Below are 21,303 nucleotides of genomic sequence, written 5' to 3' on the forward strand. Positions count from 1 at the left end.
CTGACTAACTTCAGAATCAACGAGTTTGCACCAGAATGGTTCCCGCAGACTCCTTCATGAACTTCCCTGATCACGTAGTTAGCCTCCGATGTCCCTAAATACTTCTATGGTCCTTGGAATGACCTCCTGTATAATTATCCTTCAACTAGCCATTAACGAGCCGCCTAGGTCCGTAGTGATGCTTTTGGGTCTTCAGGCAATTTGCCATGCCTTAGATATCCAACAAACTCGTTCCTCCAATCCTAGATTAAGATAGTTGAATTAACTTCACAGTACCGTCCACATCCAACAACGAATGTTGCAGTTGAACTACCGCACCAGAATCAGATACTTTCATTTATGTGGAAGATCCCAAATTGGATAATGCGTCTGCTTCCACATTTTCCTCTCTTGGAATGTGGATTATTGACCATTCCCTAAACCGGGACAATAATGCTTGGACCTTGTTCAAGTATTATTGCAAGTGCTCCTCCTTGGTATCGAAAATTCTGTATACCTGGTTCACTACCAGCTGGGAGTCACACTTATGACCTCGGAGCCTAGTCCACGAGCTAGTTTAAGTTCTGCAATCAAAGCCTCGTACTTGTCTTCATTGTTAGTTAACGACACAGTTCTGATGGCATGTCTCAGGTTTCCCCCCAAAGGAGTGATTAATACTACCCTGAGACTGGACCCTTTTACGTTGGAAGCTCCATCCGTAATCAAGGTCCAAAATCTGATACCATTCCCAATATAAATACTTCTTATTTAGCAGCTAAAAGCATTAATCCGAGACTAAAATTGGCCACGAAGTAGGCCAATACTTGTGACTTGATTGCATGCCCAGGCTTATATTAAATGTCGAATTCAGTGACTTCAACTGACTATTTAGCCAAACGACCCAACAACTCAGGTTTATGAAAGACATTCTTCATGGAAAAGGTTTTCACAACGACTATAAGATGACATTGAAAATAGGGCCTAAGCTTTCGAGAGTCAACTACAAAAGATAAGGCTAACCTTTCAAGGTGCGGATACCATGTCTCCATTTTCGATAATACTTTACTAAAATAATAAATGGAAAATTGCGTACCTTCTTCCTCTTGTACCAAAACAACACTTACCGCTACTTCCGAGACTGCCAGATAAATCAACAGTTGTTCACCTTCTTCCGGTTTTGACAATAAAGGAGGGCTAGAAGAGTACCTCTTTAGGTATTTCAGTACCTGTTGGCATTTCGGAGTACATACAAAATGGTTCTTGTTTTTCAAAAGTGAAAAGAAGCGATGACACTTCTCCGAAGACCTCGAGATTAACCTACTTAGAGCCGCCAACCTACCGATCAACCTTTTGACTTCCTTCACACTTGTTAGCTGGTCTGGGATATCCTCGATGGATTTTATTATGTCGGGGTTTACTTATATCCCTCTTTGTGAGACTAGAAACCCCAAGAATTTACCAGAACCAACTCTGAAGGCGTACTTCTTCGGGTTGAGCTTCATATTGTATTCTTTCAAAATGTCGAATGTCTCTTGGAGATGTTTTCATGTGATCTCCTACATTAAGAGACTTAACTAACATGTCGTCTATATAAACTTTCCTTATCTTACCTATCTGTTTTCATACATTTTATTAACAAGCCTATGGTAAGTGGCTCTGGTATTTTTAAGCCCAAAAGGCATCACATTATAGCAATATGTGCCAAGATTAGTGATGAAAGATCTTCTCTTGATCTTCTGGGTCTATCTAAATTTGATTATACCCGGAATAAGTATCAAGAAAACTCATTAACTCATGCTCGACTGTAGCATCAATCATTTGATCAATGTTCGACAATGGAAAATAGTCTTTAGGGCATGCCTTATTTAAATCTTTATAATCTACGTACATCCTAATTTTATTATTCTTCTTAGGCACTACTACCACGTTATCTAGCCAATCAGTGTAACTTACCTCTCGAATTGAACCTATATTAAGTAATCAGGTTACCTCTTCCTTAACAAACCTATTTCTGATCTTTGCTATCGGTCATTTCTTCTGCCTTACAAAAGGGAAGTTAGGATCCAAACTCAGCTTGGAGACTTCCACCTTTAATGAAATACCTGTCATATCTAAATGCAACCATGCAAAACAATCAATGTTAGATTTAAGAAAATCCACAATTTTTAACCTGAGTTCGGGACTCAACCCCGTTCCTAAATGGGATTTTCATTCCAAATATTCTTCGAATAAGGCCATTTGTTCAAGTTCTTATGCAATTGACTTGGTCATATCCGTCTCTTCCAGTGCTTGAAAAGACCTCGGTACCTGATATAATTCCGATGACTCATCGTCTTTATTATCTCTAATTGGACGGAAGAAGGCAACGGTTCATGTAATTACTATTTTTTTGTTTCCTTGTCCTTGCTACTGGAAATGCTTACTGCGTTCATTTCCCTTGCAACCGGTTGATCTCCTCTGATCTGTTTGATCCCTTCTCGAGTTGGAAATTTTAAAAGTTGATGATATGTTGAAGGTACAATCTTCATTTCATGTACCCATGGCCTTTCAAGGATTATATTATAACCTATGTCGCCATCTACTACTTCGAACCAGGTGGTCTTCTTTACACCTTCGGCATGTGTAGGCAACAAAATTTCTCCTCGGGTTGTGACACTTGTTAAGTTGAACCAGGCCAAAAGCTTTGTTGCCGGAACTATGTTTCCAGTCAGCTTCATTTGCTCGAAAACTCTCCATTGTATGATGTTGGCTAGTATCCCTTTAGCTATAGGTTAGGATCCCTTTGGCTATAGGTTAGGATCCCTTTGGCTAGGATCCGATCTGAATCGTTTCGGCAACCTAGCTTCTTTCATGTTCCTCATTGCCAACACCAATTCTACCAAACTAATGTTAAAATTGTAGTCGGATAATATGAAATATGTCGAATCTCGAGACCGCGACGTTTATTTCTCCTCAAATGATCTGTTATATCGACCCTGGTTCACCCATTAATCGGAAGCTAACCTATTCGAAGACTAAAAAACTTTATTTCCACACCTATCAGCCCTCTCATAAGGTTGAAAAGACTTCTAGAGGACCTACGATCTGTATCCGAATCATTTTTGAACTTATCATGATTCCAATAATGATTCCGTCCTTTTGAAGACATCGAAGAACCGAGTTGATCGTCTTCTATTCTGATCTTCGGCTCGTAGCGATTGTGAACATCTGCTCAAGTGGTTGTCTGAAATTCGAGCAAACTTTCCTTCAATTTTTGGGAGGAATCAGAGCTCAACGAGTTGACACCCTATGTAAATGCTCCGCTGCCCACTCATATGGAACTGCTGGTAACCACATCCTTTATTTCTACAATCGGATCACGAACTCTCGTAAGAGTTCAGATTCTCCTTGGGATATTTTAAATATATCCGCCTTCCTTGCTTGGACCTTTCTTGCTCCAGCATAAGCTTTGATAAACGAATCTGAAAGTATTTCAAAAGAATTAATAGAATGCTGAGATAAGAGGGAATACCTATTTAAGGCACCCTTCGTCGGGGTTTCGCCAAACTTTTTCAACAAAATAGATTCGATCTCATGTTGGGCCAGGTCGTTTCCCTTAACAATTGTAGTGTAAGTCGTGATATGTTCCTGTGGATCCGAAGTCCTATCATATTTTAGTATATCCGGCAATTTAAACCTCTTAGGGATAAACTTCGGAGCCTCACTTGATATAAACAACAACTGCGTGGAATCATGTCCCTTCAACACTGGCGGCACTCCCGGGATCTGGTTCATGTGATCATGAAATTCCTTTACATTTTGATCCATTCGTTCATTCATTTCCTTCATAAATCTTATGAGCTCGGATTTGAATGGGTCATTCATATTGTTGTCGTTCCCTGATCCACTTCTGGTGCCTCCCGCCGCGTCAAAATTGAACTCCTCCCTTGGAATGTTATTATCGGTTCTTTGAACGGTTTGATCTGCTGGAACGCCAGGAGGAATGAGGAATCTTCCACCCGTATTATTAGAAGCACCCGATAACGCCTGTTTTAACTCCGTCATCACCTGATCTTGCCTTTAGAGGTGATCTATAATTGCCCTTTTGCTGCTCCCTTTGATTTTGACCATTTCAACAATCATCAAGAGTTGGACTCATCACATGACGAGGATTTTGTCCTTCACGAAGGGGAGTTGTTTTATCTCCTTCATTTTGGGTTTCATTGGTTGAATCTGTCACGCCCCAAAACCGAGGAGTGCGACTGGCGCTCAACCAAGTGAACCCGACTGAGCAAGCCTGTTTGACTTTATTCTACCCAAATTCATTCGTGAATAAAGAGGAGATGTACTCCGTTAATCAAATACTAAAGAGATTTCATTAACCGCCTCCATTTCATTCCCATTAACAATATCATTCAATATTTTCAAAATAGTATGAGTTTATAGATTTAATGAAAAATATGTTGCCAAATACCAACAGTTCTAATCCAATTCCCATTATCAAATACCACCCACAACCTGTCTACGAAGATTCTAAGTACAACTGAAGAGTAACATGGAAATGCCGGCAACAAGGCTCCGGATATACCTCAACCACAAAGTATATGAGAAACAAAATATACATGACCCCGAAATAAAGTGGGGCTCACCAAATCAGCTGAAAGGAGTGTACTGCTATCACTGATCAATGCCTCCTGCTGTAGAACCACCTGCATCCATTAAAGATGTAGCGCCCCTATCAAAAGGGACGTTAGTACTATCGAATAACACTAGTATGTATAGCTAGAAATCCTCTTTCAAAATAGAATGCCCATATGATCTATACGTGAAACACATAATATAATATAATTGAAACAACCTCTACAAACAAGGACAACAAAAGAGGAACCTATTGTCTGCATTAATAATGTGTTTCATTAGACCATCCTTAGTGTTCACATATCATATTATACACTTATGCGTTTCATAGACCTCCCATAGTGTTTATTCATACTATACATCTATACCTCTTATACACAATGCACCTATGTGTTTTCATAGACCATCCACATGATTTCATATCACAATGGATTTCATAACACAATGTACCTATGCGTTCATAGACCGTCCACATGATTTCATATCACAATGTACCTATGCGTTCATAGACCGTCCACAGGATTTCATAACACAATGTACCTATGAGTTTCATAGACCATCCACAGGATTTCATATCACAATGTACCTATGCGTTCATAGACCGTCCACAGGATTTCATAACACAATGTACCTATGCGTTTCATAGACCGTCCACAGGATTTCATAACACAATATACCTATGCGTTTCATAGACCGTCCATAGGGTTTCATAACACAATATACCTATGCGTTTAATAGACCGTCCATAGAGTTTCATAACACAATATACCTATGCGTTTCATAGACCGTCCATAAGGTTTCATAATACATTGGAAACAAAAGTACAAATACGTACATCTCATAACCTTTCACACCACATATCACCTAATCCGTACTTTCAACCACTTACAACATTATTATTTTATTGGCTCTCTTGGCCATATATATGATTCTTTATTCATGGCGCAATGACCATATTTCATATTCCACACTTTCATTTCTTCCCTTTCATAGATCATCATCATAATTATCAATAAGTAGAATATTTCGGAAATTGAAACTTTAAATTCATTAGTGATGAAGACTTTAAACACAATCGATTTCTTTCCAATAAATGGAGTAAAATGATTGGCAATCGAAGTACAAGGTAAAATCATACACAATTTCCACTCACGAATATGTAAGAACGCAAAACACATTAAAAATTACTTACAAAGCATAGCATTAGCTAAAACAACCACACATGGACATCACTTGAGTTCATAAACTTTTAGCCGATTATATTGTCGAAGTCAATTTTGGAATAGTTGAGTCAAAGCTCATTTCATAATCTTTCTCACATTATGTCATTTCATTGGCACCATTGGTCACAAGTATAACTTTCACTTTGGCACGTCGGCCACACTTTATATTCTCAATTTACTGATTTTACTTCCAACCATATTTATAGGTTATCAACAATAAGACATTCCCAATAAAGACTTTAGGTACACATATGAGCAATTAAGAGTCTCAAGAATATTGAGATTTTCTCACACAATTTCGCATACTAGCTTTCATTTGAAATACGATTCAAGCCACCACATTTTAATACACAACCCATACTTTGAAACTCACAAAAACATTATGGAATTCAATTCCCAGAGAGAAAGTTTAGCCAACATACCTCAATTGAGCTTTTCTTAAATTACTACAACGTTCCGAAAATTCTAGCAATCCCAATCTATTTGAGACATAACAAAATTGAACCATAATTAGGAAGATATTCATGGTCTCAGCTCATTTGAGCATTTTATCAAACACTAAGTGTGGATTAGGGTTCAAGGTCCTTTTATGGAGGATTCCATCACCCCACAACCCAATCTTACCATTTTAGCTCAACAATCTTTCTACACCCTTTGATAACACATGCATGTAAAATAAACAACCCTCTTGCCTAGAAATTATCTTGCTTATTACCCATTTCTAGACAAAATTCGAAATTGAGGGTTATGGTGTAGAATCTTACCTCTAGGATGAAGACCTGGTGAGCTTGCCTTCTTAATCTTCCAAAACTTGAGCAAGAATTGAAGAAAAATATTGGAGAACACCTTATCACTCTAGGGCCCCCTCTCTCACTCTAAAATGTCAGATAATAGCTCAAAAATGACCAAAAGAGTGTATTTAACGAAATATGGTCGGGTTTTAAAAATCCAAAAATAAAGTTCCGGAACAGGTTCTGCGGACTGCATATCGGTCGCATAATTGGTGTCCAAAATGACCAAAAATTTGCTTGAGTCTGCGGTCACTATGTGGTCCGCATAACAGTTATGCGGTCGCATAGTACGCCGCATACAGTTATGCGGTCACATAGTCGCATAATGGACCGCAGAAATGCACTTTTCCGCCAAAAAAATTTTCTTTACTTTTCCGTGCATTGTTCAACCCAAAAGGTACGAGCCGCGGCGAACTAATCCTCAAACACGTAAGCCTAGTCAGGCACCATGAAACATTATTTTCTTTATAAATTTTACCGGGCTTTACACTTAAGTTCTTCAAAATTTTCCGGGGTGTTACAGAATCATCACACTGAAACACATCTTTACGTTCATTGTGTGCTCCAACATTATAAACATTGTTGACATTGTTAGCTACCATATTTGATTTTTCTTTTGCTAAGAAAGTAATCAAAATTTGTTAGTAAGAGATAAATGGATAATAGCAATTACACAATTGTCTATGACCCACGGTGGGCAACAAACTGTTTATCTATAAAATGGCATAGTTGAATTTGTAACGTAATTTATAGATAAGTGAATCGATTTGAGCCTAAATACGAAGTGAATAAGAACAGAAATAAGATTATGAAATAAAATTAAAGGGAATGCAAGCCTAGCTAAGTGTTTAGATTCTCCGATAACAGTGGCGAGAACAAAATTAAGAACAAAATAAAGAAAGCAATTCTATAAAATGAGAGCAGATTATAGTTTTTTTTGTACAGAATGCTCCGTGTCTACAAATGATGCTAATTCCCCTATTTATAGCGTTATTCAGGGAGACAAGATCCCCAAATCAAGCTTCTCTTGAATGCGAATAAAACTGTCATTGATGGCTGCATAATAGTTGGCTAGAAATGTAGATATTCTTTGTAACGGCTGCTCATTAAATGTTATTCGATGTCCGTATTTCGAACCTTTGTTATCGGCTACTCTGGCTTCGGGATTCATTCAGCACCGGTCACATGCTTGTACCCGGTACTAGTTATTTGCTGATTCACGTCCCACTTGTCTTTAGTTCCATGTGTCACTTTGTCATTCGTCCAACTGTCACTAACCGATTTTGCCCCGTACACTTCTGTATCCATAATTTAAACTTCTTCTATCATCCTCTTGACTGTCATGAGCTTTCTGAGAACGTAGTTTTTCATGGATTTGTTTAGAATGTTATTTGTCATGGACTTTTCCATCGCTTTGCTAGTCACTCTCACTACTTGCATCCTTAATTATAATCTGAATGGCCTTGTTAATCATTATCTAAGTCATTTGTAATTAAGTCGTTAAATTTTCTAAACTCTCTTGATCTTCATTAGACTTGTCCACATTTGATGTTGGGGTGAAATACGAATTAGGCCATCTAGTTGTGGCACTGTAAGAAAGCAAAGAGCAGCCAAACGGTCTGTAAAATTAATATGTTGGGTTATCATATGTTATTCTAGATTAATTATGGTTCATTTTCTGAATTATGCCTACTACTTTTGTCGCAATCTATGTGATCGCTATATTCATTTTGGAATGTCCACCATTCTACAAATAATATTAAACATCATGTAGTTTCTTTACAATTTCTGAGAATTCAAATTAATTTAACTATTTAAGTTTAAGTTTTGATATGATGTTTTTTTCTATCAAAGTTACTTTTCAACTATCGCAAATAAAGCTTAAGCTTAGGGAGCTCTTACCCCCAATTAGCTTGCTTGACCAAAAGTCCTTTGAAATATGAAGTTCTTGAAATTGAGCTAACAAATAGAATACGGTATAATTTTACTTAGCTTCTTCCTTTTTGGCTTCGTCTTCTGCGTTGAAGTAATTAATCTCTATGAGAAATTATATACAACTTGATCTTCATTGGCCTTGATATATTATATATGCAAATTTCTTACTGTTAAAAGCTTATGGGTTTTCTTATTTTGTCTATTTAAGACCAATATCTACATTTAAGTTTTTCCTTACTTTTTATTGGAGCAAAAAATGAAACTGCATGTTTTAACTCTTTCTGTTTTGCTGTCACATATCTATCATATTAAGTGTTATCTTTTATTTCCTTATAACTTTTTATTCAAAATAATATACGAGAAATAATAGCACATACTAAAAAAGTCTGCGAAGTACTCAGTGTTTCTGTCTGATGAAAAAGAATGATCATTGTATTGTAGGTTGGTAAGGTGATTGGGGTTCTGACATTTTTAATAGTTAAAATCCGACATCAATGGATATTCAACAAAAAAGAAAACATGCTCGCTTAATTACAGAAGCTGATGATAAGAATGCCAAACGACGTGAAATATATCACGATATGACCATGGCTGAAAAGAATGCACTCCTGTTGCAACGCTGCCTAAAAAAATGAGGCAACAACTAATCGTCTTCTTGCAATTACAAATTCTGCCAATTATGTTGAATCAACATTTGTAGTTTAGAGTAATGTCGCTATTGGAGGCTCTTGTTCTATTTCCAAAACAAGTTAGAATATCAAATTCATTATTTGCTTTTTCTCTATATCTCCATGTTTACAAACTATCTTTTGTTGTTGTTGTCATAGAGTGTGAGGTTTTTCTGCCACCAGATTTGCTTCACAAGGAGAAAAATATGGTCATCCTATACATATTTTTGAAAAAGGCAAGCATGTAAATCTCTATTGACCATTTATTTTTCTTCGTTTTACTACGCACAAATATTTAATCGACAATTATCTTGAACTAGGTTCGACATCAAGCACCCCAGGTAAATCAAATGCTCCAACCATTGAAAATGGGAGCGATACTAATCAGACTCTGGAATGTCGAACAAACAGCTACTGCAACATAGAAAATGACGAGGCCAATGTGTATAGGAATTTTTTGCTCGTACTCTGTCAAATTTTAGTATAGTTTATGATATTGTCCCACAGAGATTGGATAGCTTATGCTACAAACTTGTAATATTTTAGCTACTATTTGAGAGAATCAAATTGATGAAAAGCGAGTGAGGTTTAAAACTTGCTAATTACTTAAACAAAATAAATAACTTTTGGAAGATTTATAATTTAAAAAGTGTTGGGAATCATTGAATTCACTTGATAATATTACTATAATAAAATCTCAATTTCTACATTTATTTCTTTAAAGAATAATTGCTTATTTCTAATACAATTATATTTTGCTCAATAAGAAATAACCAATTAATAACACTCAGTGAGAATTATGTTAATTAATCAACTTAAGACTAGTGACGTTTAAACCGAAATATTTTTCTTACTTGAATTATGCTAAAAGAAAGTAAAAGTTTTATGAGAATATATATACTAAGGATAAATAATCTTGTCTACAACAATTCCACCGTGAGAATTAAAATTGAGGCAAGCAACATTACAGACTTGAAATAATAGTTTACTAAAAAATTACTCTCACTCTACTATTTTATTCATCAATTATTATATATTAATTTTGCTCCTGAGAATTACAAAATTAATATAAGAATAACTTGGAGATAAAATATGTAGACGTGATAATAGAGTAATTAAATACCATCATTCTAGCACAGTATAGAATGTAAATAAAATATTTCAAGCCAAGAATATATAAAAATAGAGATAGTATTATAAAATATATCAAGTTTCATCAACTATCCCAACGAACAAAGATTACTCCGTTATGGAGTAAGAAAAACTAAAAAAGATATTTAGAAGACTAAAAATATTAAAAAGACTAAGAAAAGAAGACCAATACTAGTTCTTGTCTTACAAAAGATTGGATATCCTTATACAAAGAGAGCTTGATATTTATAGGAAAAGATGAGTAGCTTTTGTCATGTTCCACTTGCGAATGTGAAATCCATGTATGCGAATGTGACCTTTGTGTACGTAGATCCCATATATGCAACTATGGCACTTATGCTTCACTCTTTACTTCATGGGTTAGCCTTGCAAATGTAGGTTCCGTGTATGCGAATATGACCTTTGAAAAAATATAGATTCCACACATGCATCTATGACTCTTTTGTTTCTATTCTTGACTTCATGGGTTAGACTTATAAATTGTAACGACCCTACCGGTTATTTTGAGAATTAGCGTTCCGTTCGGTGGCTTAAGGTTGAATAGCATTGTATTGTGTATTATGACTTGTTGGGTGGCCGGATTCGGTTTTTGGATGATTCAGAGTTGATTTGGAAGAATGATTCTTGTTTTAGAAGCTCAAGTGGCAAGAGTTGATCGGAGCTTTAATTTTATGTAGGCGACTCCAGAATGGTATTTTGATGATTCCAATAGTTTCGTATGGTGATTTTTGACTTAGGCATAAGCTAGATTTGGATTTGGAGGTCCATAGGTTGATTTGATGCATTTTGGCGAAAGTTGGAAAGCTGAAGGTTTGGAAGGTTGAGAGGTTTGAATGGGAGCTAACTTTATTGATATCGGGTTCGGATTGCAATTTTGGAAGTTGGAATAGCTCTGTTATGTCATTAGGGACTTGCACGCAAAATTTGACGTCATTTCGGGTTGATTTGATATGATTCGGTGCGAGTTGTAAAAGTTGAAAGTTCATAGTTCATTAAGCTTGAATTGAGGTGCGATTCGTGATATTGATGTCATGTTTCAAGATTTGAGGCCTTGAGTAGGTTTGTGTTATGTTTTGGAACTTGTTGGTATGATTTGACGGGGTCCCGAGGGGCTTGGGTGTATTTTGGATCATTGGTTGAGAGACTAGTTAAGTTAAGAAATTTAGAGTTTGACTATGGTCAATATCGAGTCAAGACGACCTCTTTTCAGTGTTTGAGTACGCGAGCAAGTTCGTAGCGTGTTTTATGATTGAAATACATATATGATTTGTGTTCGGGAGGTTTCGGATGAGTTTCAGGGTGATTTCAGATCATTTCGGTGAAGTTTAGGATTGGTGGTGCTGGTACTTCGCAATTGCGAACTACCGCATTTGCGAACTTTTGGTGTGGTCGCAATTACGAAAATCCGCAATTGCAAACTTTTGGTCCCAAATACGAACATCTGCAATTGCGAATTTTTGGTCGCAAATGTGACATCTACAGGTGGGTTAAGAGTTGGAATTTCGGAATTTTAGCTCATTCTTTCATATTTTGAACCTTAGACTCGGTAGGAGGCGATTTGAAGAGAGGATTTTCATCTACAATCATTGAGTAAGTGATTTTGATAAATTTTTAATTATTTTACATGATTATATATAAGATTTAACATCAAGATTATGAGAATCAAAGAGGAGTTTTGAGAAACTTGAGCTTTCTTTACGTTGAGTTAATTAACCTGGCGGGTTGTCTATGTTTTGAAAAATAAAAATTTAGGATTTGAGAGTCGAATTGGACTCGAATTTTGAAACAAAACACATATATAAACTCGTGGGGTTATGGGTAGTCAAAATCTACCCTTGGATCCGGGTTTTGATCGGGCGGGCCCGGGGTTGACTTTTGAGAAATTGTGTAAATATCATAGCTTTATTTATTGGAATTGATTTCTCTTGCATTATTTGATATTATTAAGTCGATTTTGGTTAGATTTGAGTCGAGCGGAGGTGAATTGTAAAGGAAAACCTATTTTAGAGTATTGATTGAGGGCTTTTGAGGTAAGTATCTTGCCTAACATTGTGTGAGGGAACTAACCCGTAGAAATTGGGTTGTTTGCACTATTTGAACTACGTGAAAGATGTGTACACGAGCTGACGAGTGTGTACACGGCTAATATGTGGGAATTTGACCGTTTTAGACTCTTAGGTTTCTTATGCACATTAAAATGAAGTTGTTTTATCATGTTATATCCTCCATTGCTAATTTACCCTTACATGCCTTATTTGAAGTTGATTGGTTCATGTTCTATCTTTTATTGACAAATATACTCTTATATGCTTTAATTGTAGTTGTTGCCTCTTTTATTATATGTTATCTCTTCCATTGTGATTTATCCTTACTTGAAATCGTTGTTACATGTTGCCTCTCTTATGGTTGAGTTATTATTATTTGAAATCATTATTACATGTTATCTATCCTATTGTTGAGTTATTCTTATTTGATATCGTTGTTACATATTATCTCTCTTATTGTTGAATTATTCTTATTTGATATCGTTGATACACATTATCTCTTTTATTGTTGAGTTATTCTTATTTGAAGCCATTATTACTTGTTATGTCTTTCATTGTGAGCTCGTTCATCTATTTCATTGTGCTTTTGTAATTTTTTTGTTGATTTACTTGTCGTACTCTCGGGTTATTGTTGTTGCTGTACTCAGTGTTATTGAGCCGCGGGTTATGTGCAGCTGTGGTATTTAAATTATTTTTAAGAAAATGTGGTGGTATATGGGCACATGTGGTGCGAGTTGTTATATTATTTTATGTTTTTGGCACACGTGGTATTGTTGAGAGGATTGTCGGGGTATTCCCATGTGAGTTGTTCGTTCTATTATTATTATTATTATTATTATTGATATTTGCACATGAGGCGTGTTAAGGCGGGTTATATATGTGGGTTTGCGCATGTAGCATGACAAGGTGGGAATTTACTTTATTATTGCGCACGCGGCGAGACAAGGGGGACTATGTTGGGGATGATTTGTGATGATCTGTGATGGCCTGGGGGCATTGTTATTGATCATATTTGTGTAGTGATGTGCCTACCTTGTGTGAGTCATGCATGTTACGGTTTTATTGTGTTGTTTCCTATGTTTCATTCGTTGTCTCTGATCTTACTTGTTGACTCGAGCTGTGATAGAACACTTGCACAACCATACACCGTAATTAGTCACTCATACCAGTCTAAGAAGATGAACCCTCATGTTTATTGATGATTTACATGCATTTTTGTATACCTTCTTTCTGTGCGCGAGTTGTACTATTGGCACGTTAATTGTCCATGCGGATATGAGATATTGATACTATTGTCACGTGAGTTATCCGTGCGATTATGGGGTATTGTTACTGCTCGCACGTGAGTTGTCCGTGGAGATATGAGATAGTGTCACTCTCTTAGCATGTGAGTTGTCCATGTATATATGAGGTATTAATGATATAGGCACGTGAGTTGTCCATGCGGATGTAATTTGTAATGCGGGCACAAGATGCCAAGTGATTAGGGTTCAAGATTTGGGACCCGTGATCGTGATTATGAGGTGTGGTACCTTGGGGAAATTCTTGTACAAAACCTTGTGTGAGAGCATTTGTTCTATTGGGTTGTTACATGTTTTCCCTTACTCGGTTTCACCAGACTTTAACTGTATTCTGCTTACTTTACGGCATTATTACCTATTATTCCCGGTTGCTAATTGTTGCTTCTAGTTTTCTATCGCAAGTATTGTTTTGTTAATCTTACCATGCTTAGCTTTATATTGATATTATTCCTTGTTAGTTTCATATTCGTACTTGTAAAGGTTATTATGTCTAATAGGTGTCTTGATTGTTCCTCGTCACTACTCCACCGAGATTAGTCTTGATACTTAATAGGTACCGCTGTGGTGTACTCATGCTATGCTTTTTGCACATTTTTGTTCAAATCCAGGTACTTCGGAGCGCGCTGGTCATTAGTTAGCCGATTGTGAGTTGTGGAGGAGACTTTGGGTCTTGACAAGTTGGTATCAGAGTTCTAGGTTCATAGGTGCCATCACAACTCCTGAGGAGAGATTTTGGGTCATGACAAATTGATATCAGAGCTCTAGGTTCATAGGTGCTACGAGTCATAAGCGAGTTTTGTAGAGTCTTGCGGATCGGTACGGAGACGTCTGTACTTATCTTCGAGAGGCTACAAAACTATTAGGAAAACTTCACTTCTTTCATTCCTATCGTGCGACTTTATTGATTTCGGAGTTTGAGCTTTTGTCATTCTATTCTCTCATAGATGGTGAGAACACGAGCTGCAATTACTGATGATGCTGCCCCCAAAGCCGGTGTTTCTAGGGGCCGGGGCAGAGGCTGAGGATGAGCATGTGTTGCAGCTAGAGCACCTGCCAGAGCAGCAGCTAAGGAGCCGCCAGTAGCTCCGATTGGGGGACATGCACCGGAGGCGCCTGTTGCTACCCTAGGTCTTGCATGAAGGTGGTGACCTTAGGGCATGAAAGGATGGGTACTCATCCTCTCCCAAATATCAGAGATATTATTCTCAATGTGTCCCGACTATCGGAGAGATTACTCTCAGGATGAACCGACTATCGGAGAGATTACTCTCAATGTGGCCCGACTATCAGAGAGATTACTCTTAATGTGGACCGACTATCAGAAAGATTACTCTCAAGATGACCTGACTATCTGAGAGATTACTCTCAATGTGGCCTGACTATCAGAGAGATTACTCTCAAGAAGACCGGACTATCAGAGATATTACTCTCAAGGTGGCCCGACTATCAGAGAGATTAATCTCAATGTGGCCTGACTATCGGAGAAATTACTCTCAAGATGACCCGACTATCGGAGATATTACTTTTAAGGTGGCCCGACTATCAGAGAGATTACTCTCAAGGTGGCCCGACTATCGGAGAGATTACTCTCAAGATGACCCGACTATCAGAGAGATTACTCTCAAGGTGGCCCGAACATCGTAGAGATTACTCTCAAGGTGACCCGACTATCGGAGAGATTACTCTCAGGGTGTGAAGGGATGGATATTCATCCCCGCCTACATATCGGAGGCCATTTCATCCATTTGGACCTTTGTGCCCATTCTAATATTCTCGATTTGGACTTTGCTGACTTTTTTTTGTCCTTTGCACCCCGAAGAGATGGAAAATTTCAGAGACTATACCTCACCTTCCTCCAAACTTAGATATCTCGTAATCAAGACTGAAGATGGCATAGAACAAACCAAACTTTTTGTTCAGACCCCATAAGCTGGCCGGTATGCAGCCTCATGGCCTTCTTTGAGGAACTCGCTTCATGTAGAAAACTGGACCTTGGATCACAAGTCTACTTCTAATACATTATCCAAGATGTGGTCTCTCCAAGCGCCAATCCATCGCCACGTAAACATTGCTAGCACCCTTCCAAATTTAGGGCGTCGCATAATTCAAGGAGAAGTACGTTGGGGAAACACAACAACAATCGAGGGAGAGTATCATCATATTCCAAGATATTGGGAATGGGCTAAAGATATACTTGGTGGAAGCCAACAAACCCTGAGTACAACAAAGATTTATGATGCTGCTATGCCTCACTTTTCACTTATGATCGAAACTCGAACATTTTGCAAGCATTTTGTGAGGCTTGGTGCCCCAAGATATGCTTCTTACATCAGCTGGGGAACTATCTATCTCTATTTGGGACTTACATATCCTTGGAGGTCTTCCCATTGCGGGTTTTCCGTACGAAGAAGTTGTACCTGAGACAAGAGAACTCATCGGTTTGGACGAAAAACAGATGAGATTAATTCCTCGATCTTGCGAGTATTTATTTGCTGCCTTCCAACACCTTAAGGATGGTACGGGTGTTAACCGAAAGGTCTTCTTGAGCAAGTGGAAAAAGTTTTGGTTTAAGAAAGCTTTAATATATAAACCTGCCCCACTGCGAAAGGAAAAGAAATTCGCGCGCCTAAAGTCGACACATAATCCTAACTGAGTTATTCCCGAGACAACTAGGTGTCGAGTGATCAAGAAGTTATATTCTCCAAGCTTAGGGTAAGGTCTGACAAGAAATATGAAACATATATAGCAACCTTCTTATCATGTTGTCTATGTGCTTTTATGTTTCCCTATAAGGCAAAGAACTTCATTCGTCCCGAGACTTTTAAGATGGCAAACATGATGGTAAGCGGGTGAAAGACTAGCCTTGCGGTCCTAGTTTTGGCGAGTATGTATCATGGTTTGAATAAGATTTCGTATTCTTCCCAACTTGATCAGGTCAAAGTTTGTTTTCCCATCCATTATGTTTACGGCTGGCTTTCACATTACCTCAAAACCCATTATCCACTTGCTAAGGGTCCGTCTATCCCTTTGATGGTGGCATACTCAGGAGAGGGAGTCGCGAGCTAATTTGACAAGAAGGATGCAAGAAAGCGCATCCACAATGGAGAGGATATAGTTTGGACACCAAAAATGTTAACTAATTCTCGTCCTTATTATTATGTGGATAACGAGGCCCCTTAAGAGTTGGAGTCAAATTACTTCATGAGATTACATTTTAACTACCTCCCTTTGAGGTATAATAACTCATTCATCATCAAGCTACATAGCACCTCTCTAGATGAAGGGCTCAGATTTTGAAGGATTTGCAGATCCTATAGAAAAGCTTTTCTCCACCATTTATATGTCTTGGTGGGAGAAAGTGCATGGGAAGTTTCTCGAGGATAATTTACAAGCTTTGGTAGACAATGTTCGGCTAAAATTTACTACTCCTTTAGGAGATGAAGATCAAGGTGTTGGAAAGCCGCTCTTTAAATTCAAAGAGCCACCTACTTCAATCCCAAAAGTAGTTACCCAACATAAGAAAAGGAAGCTTAAATCCTCAAAGGCAGCTTTGAAAGAGGTGGTGTGCACTTCAACAGATATAAAGAAACACCCTCTAGTTCTTCCATTTTGCACGCGAGTTCCTCAAGATACAAGCCGGAGTACCAATGAAGATCAAAATTGGAAAAGGAAATGATCTAACCCAGTAGAGATCGTAGCTGTTCCATGTGTTGATAGTCCCTCAAGAACGCATACAGCTTGTAACAAAGAGGTAAAATACAATCACCTAACCTTTTTCCCATCTTTTTTTTTGAATGAATAGCATCACTAAAAATTACTTACTTTATTTGCCTTTTCCTTATGCAGTTAAATGCCATTGGGCATCCGATAGTGTCCCCACATGACAAGCCACAAGTGAGTGATGAATCTATTAGAGGGCCTACATCTAAGGTGGAGCCATCTTCCTAAACAATCAAACTCCAAATGGGATAACTCGCGTTCCACCAATGACAAATGCAGTAGTATCTATTTTTGAAGGAAAGAGCATTGTCTTTAATCGCAAAAAGAAATTCATCTTGGGACTTTGGAAGGATATTTGCAATAGACTCTCCAAAACTCATGCATAATTGCTCTCATCTAATAGGGAACAAATCACTGAGATTTTTGAGGATATGAAAAAGGCGAATATTTTGGATCTTTCTCCATTAGAGTGTTTACTGGATTCTCTTTTCAAGCTTGCTGTTTCATATGACCTAGTGCGATCCAATTTGGCTGATAATACGAGTGAAGATGAGAAGCTAGAGCTGATTTCCAAAGCTAAGGAGCGTCTCGAATCGTTCAAACTTAAAGCAAGTGAGAAAGTCAAGAAAGTTTTCTCTAGTGAAAAGAAACTGAAGAGAGTTGTGAAGAAGTTGCAGACATTACAACAAGAGAGGGAGAATATCGAAGGTGTTATAGAAGTGACTCAAAATGAGGTTGAAGAGATTCAACCAAACGTTTCAGCTGCCAAGACTGAGGTCTCTTCATATGACAACGTAAATTTGCTAACTATTGATGATTCGGCCAATCCGGAGGAGAAGAAGAAGAACTTGGAGACTAGCTGTCAAGAATTGATCAACTACAAGTTCAGTCTAGATTAGGCTATCAACATTATCTCCCCTTCTATATTTATGTTAGATTGACCTAGTGGATATTTATTTCATCTTAAATAAGATTGCTTCTCTTTTGCTTTATAGTGTCTGACTTTTATCTTAGTCGCATAATTTTCAGCTTTACGCACTTAAAAGATTCATATCTTATCGTGGGAGAGTCCAAATAATGAACCGTTTAATTTCTCAAAAATTAGACTTCAATATCTGAAACATATCCAAAAATTAGAATCAAACATCTTCAGAATCTCCCCAAATAATATTTTGAAACCATCTTTAGATTTCACCACGTTGAAAATTTCAGATCTGTGCAGTCTCACCAAAAAGATCATATCTTGGTGTAGAAAAGCCAAAATCAAGAACCGTTTGATTTTTTGGAAACTTAACTTATAAATATATAACATATCTAAAATTAAAAATTTAATGCCTTAAGGATAGTTTCAGATAATAATTCAAAATCAATATTAAATGCTGACACAGCGACGATTTTAGATTTACGCGACTTTACCAAAACTTTTGTATCTTCATGTAAGAATGTCGAAATCACGAACCCTTTGATTTCTTGGAAACTAAACTTCAAAATCTAAAACATATCCAAAATGTAAAATTTAATGCCTTAAGGATAGTTTCGGATGATAATTCGAGGTCGACTTTGGTTTCTGATATGCCGACGGTTCCAAATTAGCGCGACTTCACCAAAGTTTTTATATCTTGGCGTGGAAACCTCAAGATCAAAAGAATTTTTTAATTGCCAGAAATTGAAATTCAAGAGCTTCATTATCACCATATATCTTGGGTTCAAGTCTCACTGAATTTGAAATGTCGTGCCAGGTAATATTCCTTCTTATACTTGTGTTCCCTTTTGACGTCTCTCTTCTCTTCCTTTTTTTTTGTTTTTTTAGGGCAGTGAACGGATATGAAGACCAACAAACTTGAAAGTTATGCGAACATGAAAACATAGCGAATCTCCAAACTTCAATGCAAATACTTTGTAGCCTCCTAAAAGACTATAATCATTTTATTGAAGACACCAATTTACCATAGCGGCTTGCCCCCTTTAAATCAAATGGGATCCAAAGTTTAACAGAAGAATGGTATCTCAGCTCGATTTTCAAGTGCTGATTGGGATTACATTCATTCGTACTTCATTCGGACAACGATTGGGGGATTATGTGTCTTTTGAACTTATGCGACTGAACTTAGAATGAAACTCTAAGCTGCCTACGTGCCTCGGTAAAGAGGATCAAGTCATACCGTAGTTCAGAATGGCTGATTTGTTTTATTTTTTTTATGTTCTAACTTTTTCCTAGGCCGCCTCTTTCAAGATTTTCAGCCTAGCGGATTCTTTTTGTGTCAAGGAGCGTTGCAACTTCAAGGATATTACTTCTTAAAAAACTTACCATTGATAGCGCCGATTCTCATGCCATATGCATCAACCAGCTTGTAAGCCCCACTTGAGTAAGCTTCTTGTATGACATATGGCCCATCCCATTTTGAAGTGAATTTCCCTACATGTTTATGGGAAGTAATAATGGGTCTTTATACGGCAAGTACTTGATCTCCTACTTGAAAGGATCTTGGGCAAACTATTTTGTTGAAGGCGCGAGACAATCGAGCTTGATAACATTCAAGACTCTGTTGAGCTTCCAACATCTTCTCATCAAGAGCCTCCAATTCTGCTAATCGAAGTCGAGCATAGTCTTCATCAGTGATCCCTTCTTGAATAGCTAATAGTAGTGAAGGTATTTGACGCTCGAGTGGCAAGACGGATTCGACTCCATAAACGAGTGCATAAGGGGTCTCTTGTGTTGGCGTGCGGTGCGTTGTCCTCTGTGCCCACACAGCCTCTTCCATACGGTCATGCCAATCCCGTTTGAATTTGGAGATGACTTTCTTTAACAAGTTGCATAGAGTCTTGTTGAATACTTTGGCTAGACCATTGGCGACAACATTGTACATAAAAGATTTACGTTGCTTGAAGCCAAAGAGTTCACAAAGCTTGTTCATCGACCTATTATCGAACGACTTGCCATTTTTCGTTATTATGTAATGAGGAATGCCAAAGCGATAGATAATGTTTACTCAGATGAAACTTGCAACATTTTCCTTCCTTACTTCCTTAAGAGTAACAACTTCAGCCCATTTTAAGAAGTAGTCAGCTGCAACTAAGATGTATAGGTGACCACCAGAGGACTTTGGCAGTGGTCCAACAACATCCAATCCGCAAGCGTCAAACGTCCAGGATGCAACACTCGGGTGCAACACTTCAGGAGGTTGATGGATAAAATTCACATGGAATTAGCATGCCTTGCATCTTCGAGCATAGTCCAAGCAATCATTTACCATCGTTGGCCAATAATATCCCATCCTTTTTATATTAAAGTGGAGCTTTGGTCCATACAGGTGTGATCCACATACCCCAAAATTTGCTTCTTGCAAAGATTGGAATGCTTCATCTTCCCTTAAGAATCTAAAGATTACTCCCTCGAATGACCTTCTGTATAGAGTATCTTTGTAGTAAAGGAAGCGAAGTGCAAGACGACAGATTTCAGTCCTTCTCCTCGGATTTTCTGGAAGTATCCCATAGCTTAAGTAGTCAATGATGGGCTGTCTCCATTCTTCCTTCTCAATTTCAAAAATAGCGACAAGATGCTCGAGTTCATTTTCTTCACTTTCACCCTCATTTGGCGGCGGTACTACCCATTTTTGGCAGATAGTAACTTGCGCTAAATCTAGTTATGTTAATGATGAAGTTAGGGCAGCTAAAGCATCAGCCTTCTGGTTTTCTTTTCTAGGTACATGTTGAATAGTCACGTTACCGAGCCACCCCATTAATGTTTTAGCGTAATCATGATATGGGCGTATTTCAGGTTTCTTGGCCTCGTAACTACCTAAAAGTTGGTTGTTCACTAACTGAAAGTCACCAAATAATTGCAACTGCAACCTCTTCATTTTGACAACCAT

General features: G+C 37.7%; 2 protein-coding genes across 2 annotated transcripts; both read right to left on the bottom strand.

Annotated features, from left to right (window-relative positions):
- Positions 1-18,532: 18,532 nt before the first annotated feature.
- LOC138901866 (uncharacterized) lies at positions 18,533-20,346 on the bottom strand. The gene is made up of 3 exons (XM_070189662.1): positions 19,965-20,346; positions 19,740-19,847; positions 18,533-18,546 (listed from the first exon to the last, which is right to left on the bottom strand). The coding sequence occupies exons 1-3, from the start codon at positions 20,344-20,346 to the stop codon at positions 18,533-18,535; spliced, it is 504 nt and encodes a 167-aa protein (XP_070045763.1).
- Positions 20,347-20,637: 291 nt separating this feature from the next.
- Positions 20,638-21,303, bottom strand: LOC138901867 (uncharacterized). Its single transcript, XM_070189663.1, has 2 exons — positions 21,159-21,303; positions 20,638-21,071 (listed from the first exon to the last, which is right to left on the bottom strand). Exons 1-2 carry the CDS (start codon positions 21,301-21,303, stop codon positions 20,638-20,640), a joined length of 579 nt encoding a protein of 192 aa, XP_070045764.1.

This window comes from Nicotiana tomentosiformis, chromosome 11 (assembly GCF_000390325.3).
Source record: "Nicotiana tomentosiformis chromosome 11, ASM39032v3, whole genome shotgun sequence".
Classification (NCBI taxonomy): Eukaryota; Viridiplantae; Streptophyta; class Magnoliopsida; order Solanales; family Solanaceae; genus Nicotiana; species Nicotiana tomentosiformis.